At 34.0% G+C, this 18,326-nt stretch overlaps 2 protein-coding genes and 1 long non-coding RNA gene across 10 annotated transcripts; 1 reads left to right on the forward strand and 2 right to left on the reverse strand.

Moving 5' to 3' along the window:
- Positions 1-1,209: 1,209 nt before the first annotated feature.
- Positions 1,210-9,359, forward strand: LOC123882011 (RNA-binding protein 28). 2 transcript variants are annotated; one of them, XM_045930789.1, is made up of 19 exons: positions 1,210-1,540; positions 1,625-1,736; positions 1,820-1,880; positions 1,958-1,994; positions 2,740-2,867; positions 3,028-3,141; positions 3,238-3,346; positions 3,536-3,669; positions 4,106-4,245; positions 4,406-4,456; positions 4,542-4,624; positions 4,722-4,776; positions 4,861-4,975; positions 5,944-6,442; positions 6,537-6,750; positions 6,841-6,911; positions 7,858-8,026; positions 8,125-8,257; positions 8,483-9,359. In XM_045930789.1, the coding sequence occupies exons 2-19, from the start codon at positions 1,629-1,631 to the stop codon at positions 9,169-9,171; spliced, it is 2,910 nt and encodes a 969-aa protein (XP_045786745.1). In that variant the 5' UTR covers positions 1,210-1,540; positions 1,625-1,628; the 3' UTR covers positions 9,172-9,359. The 2 variants fall into 2 exon arrangements, with proteins under 2 accessions (XP_045786745.1, XP_045786744.1); XM_045930788.1 differs by having other exon boundaries at positions 1,289-1,540; positions 3,028-3,346.
- Positions 9,360-9,536: 177 nt separating this feature from the next.
- On the reverse strand, positions 9,537-13,165 carry LOC123882155 (receptor-like protein kinase). Its single transcript, XM_045930964.1, has 2 exons — positions 10,300-13,165; positions 9,537-10,212 (listed from the first exon to the last, which is right to left on the reverse strand). The coding sequence occupies exons 1-2, from the start codon at positions 13,118-13,120 to the stop codon at positions 9,821-9,823; spliced, it is 3,213 nt and encodes a 1,070-aa protein (XP_045786920.1). The 5' UTR covers positions 13,121-13,165; the 3' UTR covers positions 9,537-9,820.
- Positions 13,166-14,588: 1,423 nt separating this feature from the next.
- Positions 14,589-18,139, reverse strand: LOC123881504. 7 transcript variants are annotated; one of them, XR_006799486.1, is made up of 7 exons: positions 17,854-18,139; positions 17,639-17,718; positions 17,271-17,306; positions 17,069-17,167; positions 16,414-16,455; positions 15,528-16,337; positions 14,589-14,827 (listed from the first exon to the last, which is right to left on the reverse strand). It is a non-coding gene; the product is annotated as an uncharacterized LOC123881504 (long non-coding RNA). The 7 variants fall into 7 exon arrangements; XR_006799484.1 differs by lacking the exon at positions 17,639-17,718 and having other exon boundaries at positions 15,528-15,891; positions 16,231-16,337; positions 17,854-18,137; XR_006799483.1 differs by lacking the exon at positions 17,639-17,718.
- Between the last annotated feature and the right edge of the window lie 187 nt (positions 18,140-18,326).

Below are 18,326 nucleotides of genomic sequence, written 5' to 3' on the forward strand. Positions count from 1 at the left end.
CTGTCTTGCTGCAACGTGTGCTATAGCATCTTGTGCAGCATTGTGTTCACTGCGTGCCAGATTTCAAACTTGAACAAAATACTTCATAAATTTCCATCATTTTGAAAATTCTTCAAATTTTCATCCAAACAATGGAATTTATCTCAAATCATTTGAATTCCCTCAAAACATTACTTTACCTCAAAAAATTCCCTCATCCAAACACATTCTTAGACTTTTTACTTTCATCATCATTATACTAGTTTTTTTTTCTTTCCTTCTTCTTCTTCTTCTTCTTCTTCTTCTTCTTCTTCTTCTTCTTCTTCTTCTTCTTCTTCTTCTTCTTCTTCTTCTTCTTCTTCTTCTTCTTCTTCTTCTTCTTCTTCTTCTTCTTCTTCTTCTTCTTCTTCTTTACATATCAAATATGTTTTTTTTGCAAAAAATATTTTAACAAATTCTACATTTTTTTTACAAACTTTTGTTTCATTACAACTTTTTACATCAAACGAATTTTTTCGTCACATTCATCTGCTTATGTTTTCCATCAATGGTGGTTGTAATTTTTTTTTTGTACAAGTGATGGTAACCTTTTTATTGGTGATTAAAAACATACATAAAAAAAAACTTAAGAGTTTTTTTTTGTTTAAATATTTGGATTCCCCAAAAAATATAATCTTTTATTAAAATTTATTGATTCTTTTAAAATTTTCCTAATATACAAAACTTTCCTAATATATAAAATATTATGAAATCTTTATAAAAAGTCTTTTGAAAAAAATCTCTCAAAATCCATTCAAATCATGTGTTAAAAATATCGATCGTAAAAAAGTCTTGAAAAAAAGTCTTTAAAATCTCACAAAATCAATATAGTCCAACAAAATCTCATAAAATCATCGAGAGTTTTTTTTGCCAAAATTGTCTCATAAAATCTCAATCCAATACACCCCTTTAGCTACAGTTTGGCTTAACTTTTTTTCCTTTTTATTTTTCTTAGAAGTAAGAAGGTAGGCCAAACAATAATTTTTAAAAGCTCTAGTAAAAGAAAAACAGCTTCAATATTTTAAGAAAAATTATAATATATTATTAAACATATCTTTCAATCATATTATAATAATAATAACAAAAAAACAAACAAACAACTTTTAATTTTTCTTAATAAAAAAAATAAGATTTATCAAACAACCTCTTTTTTTTTTTTTTGATAAGCATTTATCAAACAACCTTAATTTTAGTTTTAAAATTATTAATTTTAGCTTTATAATTAAAATAGCTTCTAAACTTAAAAAAACCCAAACAATACGTTATTAGCAATAGCAGTTTGAAGCGAACACCGGTCCGAGTTAACCCAAACGGGTGACCCGACCCATCATTGTACGAGTAGAATCAGGGTTTCAATTTTCTTTCACAACGCATTCACAGTCACAGCATCATCTTCAGGCAAAAACACAAACACGCATAAACCAAACTCTTCTTCTTTTTCTTCTCCGCCGCACGCATAATCTCCGCCGCAACCCCACCGGAAACGCAACTCAGACGCACGCAACTTCATCAGAGTTGAAAGGTATGATGCTTTACTGTGATACTCTTACACATTGTATATATTGTTATTTGGCCCCTAAATTCACACATGTAATCATTGTTACAGAGAGATGGGAAAGAAAAACAAAGCGATGAGAGAAAATAGCGACGGCACTATAAAACAAAGCCCCTTAACTCTTTTCGTTTCAAATTTACCCTATTCTTTTACAAAAGATCAGGTATTTTTTTTATGCATTGATTATATTTGTTTTGTTATTTACTATTGTTTTTTTAATGCTAATTTGTTGTTGAATTAATTCAGCTTGAAGAAACTTTCAGTGAAGTTGGACCTATTAGACGTTGTTTCATGGTTGCACAAAAGGGTAAGTAACTAAGGATTAAGATAAGTTTATTAAGAAAAGTAATTCTTTATCTGACATTTATGCTTGATTATTCTCAGGGTCTGACCAACATCGCGGTTTCGGTTATGTTCACTTGTAAGTTCAGTTCAACTCATTTGTGCTTGTTTTATGTTACTTGGTTGTGTTCGGATATACAACTTAATTAAGCGGTTATAAGCTCAAATGAGCCAATCCAACTAGGCTCCTAGCTCAAATGAGCCAATCTATCAATTGAAGTGCAGCTAAGTTAGTGTGTATATGAATGAGTGAATGAATCAGGGTTGTTAAATAGCGATGATGACTATAGTGTTCCAGAATTTGAAAAAGATGCTATTGTTCTGTGACACTATTTAGTAGTTAGCACAAAGTGTTTTCAAATAGTAAGTTATAACGGCGCTATAGCATTGTTGTGTAGTAGAATTGAAAACACAACTATTTTTTGCAATCTGCAATTGACCACACTGGAATATGTAATCTGATTGGTAAACGTAAAAAGATTGTATGTATTGTATGGATGCTGTATAATCGCAGTAATATATCCCTCAACATGCTATCGGTTTACTAAACTTAAGAGAGTATAATATTGATGTCATGAGGAGGGAGACAGTTTTTGAACTTTATTATAGATTTATCAGTTTTATAGTGCTTGCTTCAACAATATCAGGCTAGTCTTATTTTGATGTTCACTTTGCACGTTGTTTTGGTAGTTTGTGGTAAACTAATCTGAAATCACAGTATGTCAATTGACTTATTTTGTACTTTCTTTTGCACATATTAGAATTAGAATTATAATTTGTAACATGACTTTTTCTGGTTTGTTATTAATTGCTGTCATCTTCAGTGCTGTTGAGAAAGACGCTAACACTGCTGTTGAGCTGAAGAATGGTTCATTAGTTGGTGGCCGAAAAATTTCAGTGAAGCACGCGATTCCTCGTCCACCCCGTGAAAAAAAATCAAAACCAGATCAAGGTCGATTGATGCTAGCCTCTAATTCTCTTCAGATAGAGCATGCTGTGATGCTTTGATGTTATACATACTTTTCAAATGATGTAGAAATGATTTGAATTTTGAACTTATTATTGATCTTCCCCTGTTTTCTTTTCTCATTCTTTCTTTTACAATGCAATAGAGGGCAAGATAGATGATCTCACAGAGTCAAAAAATGATGATAAAGACAATGGATTATCTGCAGTAGAGAAGTCTGTTTCAGTTCCAAAGGAAGAATCAGTTCCAAAGGAAGAAGGTTATGATTTTGTTAATGTGCATTTGATTAGCTTTACAAGCTGCTCATTTATATATTTATTGCTTTTTCTTAATATCATATTTTCATTTCTTTTAGAAGTGAAAGTTTTGAATAAACCGAAAAATTCAAGGAAGCCCGTGGAAATAAAAAAAGCAGCTCTTTGTAATGACGCAGCAGATGAGGGGGGTGGCTCAGAAAAGCAGAAGTATTTACTCTAACTCCCTTTTCATAGTTGTACTTGAGCCATGAAAGATGATTTTTGTTTCGGTTGAGATTAAGAGATAATGAGAAGATGATCTGATACTTACATTATGGATGTTTCTCTTCTTAATCATGGATGTATATCTCATTTCTAAAATGCTGTTCCTTGTTCTATTTCTTCTTCTTTTGGCAGGGTTGCTAGGACTGTTATATTTGGTGGTCTCATTAATTCTGCTATGGCTGAAGATGTTCACCGCCAAGCCAGAGATATTGGAACTGTGTGTTCTATCAAGTATCCCCTTTCAAGGAATGATCTTCAGCAACATGGTAACTGCTGATTTTATCTTTTCAGATGACATACAAGATAGGTTTTATGTTTATTTATTGGTCTGATATGTTAATGTTAGATGTAAAAAATAGATTCTTTTTACTTGTTTAATAACTATAACAAGCTCTCATGGTTAATGTATGAAGCAAGTTCTAATGTAGATTTTCTAAGTGCTTTGGAAGTTGTCAATCTTGTTTTAAATTTTAATGCTTAGCCCTTCCCCTTTATAATTAAACATCTAGTAGCATTGTATCCCTTATGACCGATCATGTTGAGTATGCTGATGAGGACATAGGCTTTCGTTCTTTCACTAAATTTTCTAGTGATATGGTTTTCCAGTCAGGATGTAGATCAACAAGATTGAATCATGTATTATGTTTATAAAGATTCTTTTACTGCTTAGGATAGCTAAGGTCATTATGAATTTTTTCCCAGGTCTGCTGCAAGATGGGTGTACTTCAGATGCTTCAGCTGTACTATATACAAGTGTAAAATCAGCTCGTGGTTCCGTTGCAAAATTGCATAAAAAAGAGATAGGAGGTGGAACTGTTTGGGCACGACAGCTTGGCGGTGAGGTAAAGTGCTTGTCATAGAACACATCAGAGGATAGTATCATCATGCACCAGATAGAATCTTTTATATAGAGGGATAATAACTGCTAGCCGATTAGAGAGGCTTTACCGATCTATATGAAATTTTATTTTGTTAACATTTTTGTTGTTGTATGTGGGCTAGGGCGCCAAGACTCAGAAATGGAAGCTTATTGTCAGAAACCTTCCTTTCAAGGTTTGATCTGTAGAGTTACAGAACATTAAATAATGTTTTGTTTGGTGACCTTGTTTTCTAATTACTTGACTAAATATGGATACAGGCCAAAGAAAATGAAATAAGAGATGCATTTTCATCTGCGGGGTCTGTATGGGAGGTATTCATTCCACAGAAGTCCGACACAGGGTATATATTCGTTTTCTTTTCCTGACATAAAGTGTTTTGATAAAGTATTATACATTATGTTTTCTTAAGCTGTTTTCCCCTCATTTCCTTTGTGCAGTCTTTCAAAGGGTTTTGCATTTGTAAAATTCACCTGCAAGCAAGATGCTGAAAATGTATGAACTGTTTCAAAGGTTTTACTTTACATACTGTTTGTATTCTAAAATAACTTGTATATAAGTTTCCTGCTGCTGTTTCAGGCCATTAAAAAACTCAATGGATCAAAGTTTGGGAGTCGTCTCATAGCTGTTGACTGGGCTGTTCCAAAAAAGATATTTAGTAGTGATACCAATGATGCTCCTGCTTCAGAGGAAGGTAATTTGTTTCTTAAGTGGAAGTGATATTGCATATTCAATTGAAGGGAATGAAGTGCTTTAAACTGCTCTTGAATTTTGAAAGCAAAAAGAAACAAACTCATTTTTAATGCTATCCTTTGCGATTAATTATTTCTTAGTTTTATGAGAGAGTAGTATTATTATTTGGATATTGAATATTTGCTAGAAATGTTTATTTGTCAATTTTTTTTTAAACTAGTAGAATCTGCTAAAACATAGTTTTTGTGAGTTGTGACATTTCCATACTTTAGATGTAGACGACAGACATATTGTTATTGTTTTTGGAATGAATTTGCAACTTATCTTCACTTACAAGCGTCAAAAGCATTGTATTTTTTTGATATATGAAGAAACAGAGTTAATTAAGAGTCAAAAATCCTATTTATGAAAGTCTGGGAAATAGATTTACAGAAGATAAGAAACTTACAGAAGATGAGAAACCCAAAAAAGCCCAAGTTTGGGTAATCTCATCGTCACTGTTCACATGTTTGGGTAGGTTTGAGTTTAATTTTATCTTCACTGTTATATTGCGGGTAAGTAAGTTTGTGAAATAGACCAGTTAGTTCCTGTTTATAGCTCGCTTATATGTAAAGTTACTGAATATATGACAAAGTAGCAAAATCAATTGGAGCCAAGCTGTTGAGTTTTGACTAACTTACAGTAGTTATAAATTTTTGGAGAACATAATATGACAAAGCCGAGTTTCAAATTTTAACTCCAATGGATTTTGCGACTACTATTTAATTGCTTTTTTGTAGCAGTTTGAGCTTTTTTCTTCATGGGCGAGTGATATATTTAACATAACATTTGAAGCATTGGGTCATTCTTTTAGTTATGCTATACATGTTATTTGTTGATAGGCTTTTCACTATTGTTCCAGACTACAGTTCCTCCTTCTTAACTTTGTTTCAAACTATTTAAATAAGCCATCCTTTATGAATTCTTTAGGACAACAAAAGGTGACAGATGAAGATGATAGTACTACTACTGAGGATGATGTTGAGCATAGTGACGAACAATCTGATCATGGAGATGATAGTGATGTTGATGGTGTTGTGGAGGAAGATGTTCCTTCTGAAGATGATTTTGACAAGGAAGCAGACATTGCAAGAAAGGTTCTTAACAACTTGATTGCGTCCTCCTCTGCCAAAGACGTGTCTGCAAATAACGATTCTACATGTTCTGAAGAAAATAAGGAGCCAAAATCTAACGAAACTGTTAAGGGCGCAGATAGTAAAGCATCTAAAGAGTCTGACAAGGTTTTTGCTATTTCTAAGCCCGGGACTTCCAGCAAGTTATCTAATCCTAAGGAAACAGAAGATGATTTGCAAAGAACAGTTTTTATAAGCAATATTCCCTTTGAATGCGATACTGAAGAAGTGAAGCAACGGTTTTCTGCATTTGGAGTAGTAGAATATTTTGCTCCTGTTCTCCACCAATTGACCAAGTATGTCCTCTAGAAGGCTAGAACTCTTTTTCTGTGTCTGTTTCACAGATTACTTCGTCTTTAATTATTCATACTCCCCTTTTACTCAATGCAGGCGTCCACGAGGGACTGGTTTTCTTAAGTTTAAAACTGTGGAAGCAGCTGATAATGCAATTTCAACTGCCAATGCTGCTTCTGGGATGGGTATTTTAGTGAAGGGTAGACCATTAAAAGTTTTTAAGGCTCTGGACAAGAAATCAGCTCATGAGAAAGAACTGGAGAAAGAAAAAAATGAGGTTCATGACCACCGCAATCTTTACTTGGCAAAGGTTTGTCTTCTCTCTATCTCTTGTGTTGCAGGCTGTGGTAGCTGATATGCAATAGGAGTAACATTTGTATTCTTTAAAAAATTGTAATAGGAGGGACTTATTCTTGCCGGGACTCCAGCTGCTGAAGGGGTTTCAGCCAGTGATATGGCAAAACGTAAAGAGTGAGTATTTTATGGTTGAGTGCAAATGTCATTTATAATTTTAATTTTTAACTCACAAGTGCCACTTTGGTTTTAATTATATATGGCTATGGCTTGTCTGCGCTGTGCTGCATTTGGGGGACAGTTTAATGGGTTCACCTTTCTTATTAGTAATTCACTTAATATTGGGATTATCCACTGTTGGTCCTTGAATGCTGGAGGAAAATAAAAGGACTAGTTTTCCTCCTTGATTTTCTTTTCTTTTTAGCTCAGGTAGTTGTTGAGAAAAATAACAAGGGGCAATAAAACTCAGTCGCTTGAAAAGCTAACAAAATATAATTTCTAACACAGAAGGGGTTCTTGCATAGACCATTATGTGCTCAGATCAACAAACAAAAAATACGAGTCATGCGAGTGAACAAGCTGGGTAAATGAAAATTTAAATGTTTTTTTAATAATATTTTTTTAATATATGGTTATAATGAAATGGTTGAGAGATATTCAAATTATTACCTCCATCCCTTTTTATAATCCCATTTCCAACTTTTCTTATACATTAAGAAAAGTTGGTAGTGTAATTAATGTATACATTTTGTGTATAGCTATTACTATTACCAAATTTGTCTGTGTATAGATGTATCCAATCTCGAGAGTGCATCTTCCCTGACAAATTAGTACTATTAGGGTTATGTTTGGGAAAAAATATATTAAATGCATCTAGTAATTTGAAATAGGGCTATATTCAAGGACAAATTTTTTCTCCAAAGGATGCTTATAATTAGGGACTGAGGGAGTGGGAGTATATTTTTCGTGTATGTATCATTTATACTTCCACACTACTATTCTGATTTCTATGTTGTATTTGATGTTTCATATTTGGGTGGTAAAGATATTATTTTACCGCTGATTGTAATTTGTGTAACTGATTTTAGTGATCTCACATTACTATTTTGTGAAAAAATCATAGTTTGGAAAGGAAAAAGAAGACGAAGCTTCAATCTCCAAATTTCCATGTTTCAAAAACTAGACTTGTTATCTACAACTTACCGAAGTCCATGACTGAAAAACAACTAAAGAAGCTTTGCATTGATGCAGTCATCTCTAGAGCTACCAAGCAAAAACCTGTAATTCGACAGGTTGGTTAAATAGGTCATGACTTGAAGTTGTCAATTATTGTTTCTCTATAGCTTTAGGATTTATGTTACATTTTTAATGTTACAAATGTACTTTGCAGATAAAGATTTTAAAAGATGGAAGGAAAGGAAAGGCTACTCAAGAAAAACAGTTTTCCCGTGGAGTTGCCTTTCTTGAATTTTCAGAGCATCAACATGCCCTTGTTGCTTTGAGAGTTCTTAACAATAATCCTGGTAACAATAACATCCATTTCTTCAATAGTGATAATACTAGCTTCATTATTAGTTTGTAAGTTATCACTTTTTAAAAAAAGGAATATCGTCAAAAAACTAAATATAAAATGAATCAATCACAAAATATGTCCCGAGAAGTGTGTTAAAAAAGGTGTATTGCTAGCATTTTATGTGCTGTGCACCGTGTTTTCCTTGTAATCTAATGTTGTCTTTCATTGACCACAGAAACTTTTGGTCCTGAACATCGGCCGATTGTGGAGTTTGCGCTTGATAATGTTCAAACGTTGAAACTACGTAATGCAAAGCTACAATATCAGCAGCAGGCTCCTCGTGATGACAACAGAAACGAAAATGATAAACCCGACAATGCAGGAGTTTACACACATGGAGCCGACAGAAAACGAAAATCTCAAGAGCATGACAAACCAACAAAAGACTTGGGATTGAATTCAAATAATGAACAAGGCAGTAAAGTGGCAAATGGAAAACCTCCTCATGGAGACAAATCCAAAAGACAGAAAGGCAACCATAAGAGTACAAACACCGATGTGTTATCATCGAAAGAAAGTCCAAAAGCTTCAGTGAGTAAGTTAAAGAATAACCAAGATGGCCAGAATCACGGTGCTAAATTACACGAAGGTAAAAATACTGCCATTGACAGTAATAGTAGGAAAATATCAGGAAAGAAAGATGACGCGGTATATGGAAAGAGGAAGATGCAAAACCAAGAACAAGCAGGGGAAAAGGTTTCTAGGAAAAGGGCAAAGAAGAATAAAGATTCAATAGGGAAGGACACAGTAGATAAGCTTGACATGCTTATAGAACAATATAAATCCAAGTTCTCACAAAAGGGTTCCCAAGGAAATGATGGTGAGAAAAAACCTCAACAGCTTAGAAAATGGTACCAATCATAATTTTGTTCTGAAATGAATTTTGACACTTGGTTGTTACAGAACTTCTTGTGAGCCTTCCTTGAGTTATTTCAAGATTTTTGGTCTAATTTATAATGTAACAAATATTTAGCCTTTTTGTAATAGCAAGTTATGTCTTTGAGATTTGAGATGATACCAATGTAATGTGTGGCAAATATTCGAATTACTTATGTTGGATATTTTGATAAAAAAGTTAAGGAAATTATAATTGAATCAACTATGCCATGGTTAAACCAACAAATCACTTAAATTAGTAAAGTTGATTAAAATGTGGTCGGCCTGAGCTTAACAATGACGGACGTGATGCAAGTTACAAAAACTTAAATTATTATTAACAATTGATATTATTCAAAACAATTTAACAATTGATATTATTAATTTTAATTATTCATTTTACATGGCTGGAGCCAAAGGTGAATATTCTATACATGGATGATGATGGATCGATGATAAACGATGCGGGTGGGATCCAGCTAAACCTCTTTTTTTGACAATGGGATCCACCAGAGAGACATAATATGTTTTAGGATTAACTTATCATATTTTGTTGTCTCACCAAACACTAGATTGAGACATGATATACAAATATTCAGAAATTTATTGAGTTCCAACTCACTGTACAAATTTAATATCACTTTGACGTGTAATGCTGATATGGATTTACATATCTACAGTTTCTACTTATTTTCTGTGGATTAGAATCAGATAATTGCTTGGTAACATCTCTCATTGTAGGCCTCTTGTGTGGATCCTTGTCACTACATCTCAAAGCCAGCATAAGCACTTTGGTAACATTTTCCATTATATTGCTATCTACACATTCATTTGCAAGGCTTGAATCAACAATTTCTTTAATTTCTCCTGTTTCACTCCACAACAATCTAACCCAACCCACTATATCAGTAGTAGTACCCTCCATAAATAATGGATCTGCTACCTTCTTTCTTGTTATCAGCTCAAGCAAAACTACTCCATAACTGTACACGTCACACTCCCTACGACTTCTTGTTGTATAAGCATTCTCTGTCATATTAATCGTCCATATAAGAATATTGCAAAGAAAAGAAAAATCCAATTGTTAGTTAGTTAGTTAGTTAGTGAGTTAGTTACCTGGCGCGATATAACCAATTGTGCCCAGCACAGATAAGGAAGAATTTGATGTAGAAGACTCGTCCAAAAGTTTGGCAATACCAAAGTCAGCAATGTGAGGATCCATATCAGAGTCTAAAAGTATGTTGTTTGGTTTGATATCTCGGTGAACTATCGGAGGATCACAGTCATAATGGAGATAAGCCAACCCATGAGCAATTCCAACAGCTATTCTATACCGGACATTCCACTCTAAGGATGGTGCTGGTTTCTTTTCATGCAATACATCATAAAGGCTTCCATTTCGCATGTATCGATATAGAATTAGACCATAATCTTGTCTGAACCAAAACTCTTCCAATTTGACTAGATTTCGATGCTTAACATGTCCCAGGGTTTGAATTTCTCTGATCATGCTCATTTTCTTACCTTTGCTGGCAGCAGAAAATGCTAGCTTCTTTACAGCAAAAGCTTTGTCTTGACTTACAACGGCTTTATAAACAACTCCATGCACTCCCCTGCCAATAATATACTCATCACTTAGGTTCGATGTAGCCTTCAGGACTTCGTTAAAAAGGGACGAAGGACCACCATTATCAGTAATATGGACTTGTTGAGATTTTCTGCCATAAACAAAGATATATACTAATCCCATCAACAGAAATACAACAAATATTGAGGATCCTAAAGCTATCATCACAATTGCAGTTTTGCCGAGGACTTTGTGTTTCACAGTATTGTTATCACATGGTTTTAGATGGCTGCTGCTTTTGGTGCAAACCAAACCATCGGATAGCGAACAACTGATACATAGCCCAGGATTCCCCAAAAATGCTAGCTTCTTCATTAGACTCTTTGGTATGAGACCCTGAAAAGAATTATATGAAATATTGATTTGAACCAATGAAGGGAGTTCATCAAGAACTTGTATGCTTCCTGTCAAATTGTTCTGAGACAGATCCATCATTTGCAAAGTTTTCAGTTTTCCAATTTCCACAGGTATGTCTCCTATCAGTCCATTAGAACTTAGATTTAACCCATAGATCAAATTCTGCAATGCCCCAACCGATCTAGGAATCCGCCCTCCAAACATATTGCCGCCAAGCTGTAGTTCTAAAAGATCGTTAAATACCGAAAAGAAAGTTGGAATGCCGCCACTAAAACGATTCTCACTCAAAATTAGTGTATTAAGCCTTGTCCATCTCTGCAAACTTGATGGCAAAGAACCATTTAAGAAATTAAATCCCACATCAAACTTGTCCATTTTGGTACAGTTTGACAGCTGAAATGGCAAAGGACCTTCTAAGTTATTGTGAGCAAGAACCAAAGTCCTAAGGTTAACAAGGTTTCCTATCTCTGATGGTATTGGACCACTAAATTTGTTCACGGACAAAATTAAATCTGTGAGATTTTTGCAGTTTCCTAAACCTGATGGAATCGAACCGTTGATTTTGTTGTTGGTGATATCCATGTATAAGAGATTGGTATTGGTTTCAAAATCAGGTAGAGGCCCAGTAAAGTTGTTTTGTTTAAAAATGACCCTTGTTAGAGTTGTGCATCTTCCGACATCAGAAGGTATAGTACCTTGTAGTTGATTGATCCCCATAAGCAAAAGGCTTAACTTTCTGCCAAAACAAAGATTTGGTGGGAGGTTGCCAGTGAACCTGTTATTTGTAAAGTCCAACAGCAACAAAGTGCTATTAATTCCTAAGCTTTGAGGTATGACTCCAGAGAACATGTTGTTAAACAATGAGATTTTTTTGAGATTCTTGAGCTCTGTCATCTCCACAGGAAGTTCACCAGAAAGGCTATTATTATACACAAGTAGATGCTCAAGAGTTTGAATCTTCCATATGCCAAGTGGAATTTCACCGCGCAATTGATTGGAAAACAGTTCGAGGTTCTTAAGTTCACTCAGCTTCGCCAATTCAGTTGGAATGTTTCCATCAAGTTGATTGGAATACAAATGCAACTGATTCAAAGACTTGCAGTTACCTATTTCGGGAGGTATTTTTCCGGACAAATGATTCTCAGGAAGGTGTAGAATTGAAAGCTTGGTTAGAAGACCGATAGAGGATGGAATAGTTCCAACCAAGTTACATCCGACAGCAGCAAATTGTGATAAAGAAGTACAATTCCCAAGGGCTGTGGGAATGCCTCCACTGAAGAAATTGAATGAGATATCCAAAAACAGTAAATTTTGACAACTAGAAGAGCCACCAAATGGAATGGTACCTGTTAGTTTATTATCAGCAACATCGAAACGAAGAAGATTGGTATTGAGAGTGTGGGGAATGACACCATGGAATTGATTAGAGTTCAAAAACAAGTCTTGCAGTTGAGTGCAGTTCCCAATGGTTGAAGGAATTGTACCAGACAAGGTGTTATTTTGGAGATACAAGTAGCGAAGTTGAGTCATGTTGCCAATACTAGTTGGAATGGAACCAGTGAGAAGATTAACAGAGAGATCGAAAGATGTGAGTTTGTGAAGATTATAGAATGAGTGTGGTATTTGGCCGGTAAAGTAGTTATAAGAAAGGTCTAAGTATTTGAGTTGTGTGCAATTAGCAATCTCCGGTCTTAGTTGACCGGGAATGTTATAATACGAAAGGTTGAGAGAGACTACACGGTGAGTTGCAGTGTCGCATTGGACACCTTTCCATGAACATGGTGTGGAATGAGATGGAATCCATGTGGAGTTTATGGGAGAAGGAACATATGTCCAGTGAGACATGAATGATAAGAGTGCCAACCCATCTGAGTTGAGTGAAGAAACAGAATACAAATGCAAGAATAAGAAGAGAAGGCACAAGGAAGCAAGTAGTAGTCTCATTCTCATCATGTGTGTGTTGCAAGCAAAGTTGTTAATATGAAGTGGTGGTGTTTGCTGATGTTTGTTTGGTTATTACTCATTAAATACTATAGCAGCTGAGCTTAAGACTTGAGTTCACACTTATTCACATTCACCTTCTCTTGACTCTGCCTTTTCTTTTTTTATTATTTATTTATTATATGTTTGTACGGACACCGGACACGACACTGACACTGACACGTCGAAATCGATAATAATTTGAGAAAATGTCCCAATTTAGTATAATCATAAGTGTCGGTATCCGACACGTGTTCGACAGTGAACACGCGTAATATGAGGAGTGTCTGTGCTTCATAGATATTTTCCTACCATTTCACTTTCTCAATTTAATTAGTTTTAATTCTTTGATAATTATCTGTTTGGAGTTATTCTTTTACTAACCCTGGTTTTAACCGGGAGTGATTGAGTGAGTCATGGAAGCAAGGACATTCATTTTTCTTACTATATTCAATTCAAACAAACACAAGTTAGGTGGATTTTTCTATATTTCTTAAATTGTGTTTTTTTAAAGAATATTTCTTAAATTGTTGCATTTGGCACTTTCTTAGATTTGCTTTCATTGATTAAATAAAGACATCCTTTAAAGAAAAAAAATACAAATTGTCGAAAGACTTTGGTCACATGAATTGTACTGCACTTTCATTTCTAATAGAATTGAATAAAATACAAATATAAATTTAATTCATAAATCCTTTTTTAAAAAAATTAATTCATAGGCATGGATGATGGATGTAAGTGTTGGGTGTTAGGGTTTGGAATGAATTCCCGGCCTTTTAATTTTGGTGCAGGAGGGTTCCAGAGGGTGTCCGAGAGGAGCAACCACACAGGGCACCAAAATTTTAGGGGCACCCTTTTTTTTTTTACTTAGTGTGTATGTGCGTGCGTGCAATCCCGTATACGTGTGTGCGTCCATGTGTTAAAAAATGATTTGTAAAAAAATGTGGCACCAACATTATAACTTGCATAGGGTACCCAAAATATCAGGGACGACCCTGTTTTGGTGTATTTATGAGAGAAATTGATGATTAAATAAAATTAATTGTGTTCTTGCTAGGCTTATTTACGTGAATATCACTACAAGAAAATTGGGCCTTTGCGACAGTTAAATTTACAGTTTGCGACGGTCGAAACTGTTGCAATGTGACAATTGCGACGGTTTGTGAACCGTCGATGATTTCGGTGTCGCAACAACACTTTGCAACGGTTTTGAAAACCGTCGTTACAACTGTTGCAAGTTATTTTGCAACAGTTACAAACCGTCCTTATATCCTTTTCACGCCTAGCACTGAAATTAGTAGGAGGGGCTGCAACGGTTTCAAAACCGTCGCAACTGTGTTTTTTTAAATAAAAAAAATTAATTTAAAACATTTTATCTTCATTTTGATGGCTTATTAAAAAACAATTAAAACAAAAAAATATTCATGCAATAGTAAGAAAATTAAAATACATAAATATATAAATACTATTATTAAAATATGAACTAATCCAGAAACAAATATGTTTCACATTCATATAAATAAAACATATAACAATCATACAAAAAGGTTTCTTGAGTTCCATGAAAATTTAATCAATTATCTATATGGTCCATCACAAGAAAGTTGCTTGATCATCCCGAGGTAAATGACTAGAATCAAAAGAATGTCGTACTCAGTTTGGTAATTCTAAGTCTTCCACCTAAAAATAAAACAGATTATATAAGAACCACTAATTACGAAAAAATAAGCAATATAATCACTAATGACTAATAACATGCCGTCAAAATGGTATAAGAGTTAAAAATAAGATCACATCCTGCCATATCAAACTAGAAAAATATTGCTTTGCAAAATAATCACTCATAAGCAATGAAATATTCTTCTAAAGATCTCTCACAATGGCAGAGTTGACATAGCAGCAACATACAAGTGTTAACCAATAGCATAGCAGTAAGCATCAAGCTAAAATATTGGCTATAGTTCTTTTTCTCAATATAGTTGTGTTGTAGCATCATATAGAACTGTTTAAGGTATGTGCTTTTTTCAGGTTCTCATGTATCAAATAACAACATATATAGGCATACACAAATACCATCATATAGTATTAATCAATAAAATATAATGCATTTGTTTGGATCAGAGTACACATAAGTTTTAATTCACAAGCACATTAACCAAGTCACTACCACTTTAAAATACAAATTACACAGATTTCATACCAAAAGATCAATAGAATTTTAATTAAGAAACATGAAGACTTGCAACATGAAATTGAAAACATAAAAGTTCTTAAGAAACATGCTTACTCTGCCTCTATTTTTACAGCAGTTAAGAGAAAGAAAAGTAACAACTTTTAGATTCAATAGCATAAGGTTTGTTTGTAATAGGAAAACAATTACCTCTTCTTTGCATTGTGTCATGTAAACTTAGCTCCTATTGGACAAACTTTTTGTATAAACTCAACTGTTTCTCCCCAGAGTCATGTCTCGATAATTCTTTCACTAAATCCTCACATGCTCGAAAAAGTTCCTTATAGTATTATCAAAGTGAATGAGAGTCAGTGGTAAAATTAAATATGAATGCATCCACCCATATCAAACCTGCATAATCCATTTTGAAGCAAATTACAAATACCTGCAACCTCTTACATTTGCAGCGACCTGTATAACCCATACTCACTATCACTTACTCCACACATGCCAAACTGCATTAGCTACTTTGCCAAATTTTACAAATCTGCATTTTGCATTTAACATCTCTATTCTACATAAATCATAGAACCAATTCAGTGTCGAATCCAATGCACAATGCTCTGCCAAATTTTTAACATTTAATTGGACATTAATATCAAAAGAGAAAATAATCACTAAAATTGAAGGTCCCCAATTTATCCATTTAGCAAGTGGTTGTGCTTATGTTAGGTTTACTCTTAAGCACACAAATCTCAATAACTCTTAGAACCTCATAGGCTTCTCTAAACTGATAAGATAAAAAAAAAAAAGAGAATAATAACAAGTTTTCTACTTACAAAAAAAAAAACAATGAGTTTTCTTATAGAATCACCTAACCAATAATTTAAAGTTTCAATTAAGTAGTGCAAACCTGAAATATTGATAAATAATGAGCTATAATAATCTCCCCATGTGATAACAAGCTGCAAAGTATAATGTTATAGCATCCCTTGATGAACTCTCCAGTACTAACTTTCACTGTCACATAACCAATGGTTGTGATGTTGTAAGTAAGAAAGAAAGCTACTACTCAAAATCAATAAATTTTATATACCTTAAATGCAGCCAAGACTTCCGATGAAAGCAATCCTTCTACCTGCAAATGAACAAATTATAAACCATTTCAGTTTACATTTATGAAATCAGAAGTTGTGATTCGCTTGGCATAATCAGTAGCAATATGGTTCTGGTAAGGTCAGATGTTGAGCTAGCATTATTCTCTCAGTCTTCGTCTCATTCAGAAACACCGACATAAGATCACATATATAACCACACTCAATTAACAAATCGGAAAATAGAAATCACATTAAGTACAATTGTACAAGTAACTTACAAAAGATCCATCTTGAAGCAATTAAGAAATTTGAGATAATTTCTCAAATAGATTTGAGAAGTGATATTCATACATAAAGATACAATTCCTTGCTACCATATTGTTATCTATTAGAAATATATTGTTATCTCTCAGTGAATCTCAGGACTTGGCAGAAGTAGAATCAAGACCCTAGGATTTGTTTAAACTACACGCAAAGAAAGGGTTCCGCCTTATTTAAGCGAAGAACAAAAAATATGCAGAAGATAAATATACCTATTTAAGCATCCTAAAGTACAATAAGGGAAAATAACAACTAAAATCTAGAAACAAGGAAATTACAGCTACCGATACTAAAGCTAACAACTAAAAACAAACTCAACATCATAACAATAACCTTAAAAATTGCTTCTCGTGATCTAGATGCATGGCTTGTTTTCCATCTTTTTCACCGCATTCTCATCACATGATATTTTAGCATATGTTAGCTTCCTTGCTGATATCAACAAAAATACAAACTCAATTCCAAATTTTCCTTGCTGATATCAACAAAAATAGGATCATAAAGTAGATCTATAAAATAAGTTCAGAATAGAAACCTCATCATCATAGATCAACCAAAAGCACTTTTCAAGCTGTCAGTACATAAACAAATTACTTATCAATAAACGCACAATCCTTGCACACAGAAGATGAAGTAGATGCATTGACAAGTAAAGGAAACAACTCATCATTCAAAAAGGAGATCTACAAAAATGGAACCCTGAGCAATGGAACCACAAAATTGAATAACAAATTTCTGATATTCAGATCTTCCATAAAACGTGAAAGTTTAGGTCACTGAGATAGAGTTTAATATCTTCACAATAGAAAGAAAAAACATTGAAACAAAAATAGATACAGAAGGTCGCCACCAAATTAAAATAACTAAACAAAAACGAAAAACACCAAACCACAAAACAGCCACCTAGAACACACCAACATGGACACAAAACCACACCAGTGCGGAACTACCATCGATACAGCAGAACTACAACAAAATTGTTCCTGAGAAGCAGAAAAAATCCAAAAAAAACACCAATAGAGTAGCATAAATACCACAACAGAGGACCATGATTAAACAGTTCCAACAACGATTTGAAAACATGCTCAAAGGGAAGGAGGAAGAAGGGGAAAACAAACCTGAACGTGTAACATGACGGCAACGATTTCTACAGTTGGAACAATAATGAAAGAGAAATTTAGGGATTTGAGGTGAAGACATTGAAGAGAACAGGACGGCAACGATTTCTCTTTGCAGACATCGATGAAGATGTTGGAGAGAACGAGATTGAGATAGTAATTTAGGGATTCAAGGCGAAGAGATCGAAGAAGACAGCAGAGATGTGGTTTTTGGGATTTAGGGATTTAGTGTGAGTTTTTTTGATAAACACAGGGGAGTGTATTTTTTTTTTTTAATATAAGATTGAGTGAAGTTTTGATTGTTTAGAGAAAGAGCCAAAATTTTGACTACGCGGCAACAGCCAAAATAATGCAATGGTTGATATAACTGTCGCAAAATTTCAAAATTAATTCAAAACATTGCAACGGTTACCTAACTGTCGCATAAGTTGTTGCAAAATTTCAAAAATAAGCACATTGCGACGGTTCTAGCC

This window comes from Trifolium pratense, linkage group LG4 (genome assembly GCF_020283565.1).
Source record: "Trifolium pratense cultivar HEN17-A07 linkage group LG4, ARS_RC_1.1, whole genome shotgun sequence".
NCBI classification, from domain to species: Eukaryota; Viridiplantae; Streptophyta; class Magnoliopsida; order Fabales; family Fabaceae; genus Trifolium; species Trifolium pratense.

Coding starts and splice junctions, on each gene's coding strand:
- LOC123882011 (XM_045930788.1), top strand. CDS start 1,629: ATGGGAAAGAAAAACAAAGCGATGAGAGAAAATAGCGACGGCACTATA. Junction 6,912..7,857: donor GATATGGCAAAACGTAAAGA/GTGAGTATTTTA, acceptor AAAAAATCATAG/TTTGGAAAGGAAAAAGAAGA. Junction 8,258..8,482: donor AGTTCTTAACAATAATCCTG/GTAACAATAACA, acceptor CATTGACCACAG/AAACTTTTGGTCCTGAACAT.
- LOC123882155 (XM_045930964.1), bottom strand. CDS start 13,120: ATGATGAGAATGAGACTACTACTTGCTTCCTTGTGCCTTCTCTTCTTA. Junction 10,213..10,299: donor AATTGGTTATATCGCGCCAG/GTAACTAACTCA, acceptor TTAATATGACAG/AGAATGCTTATACAACAAGA.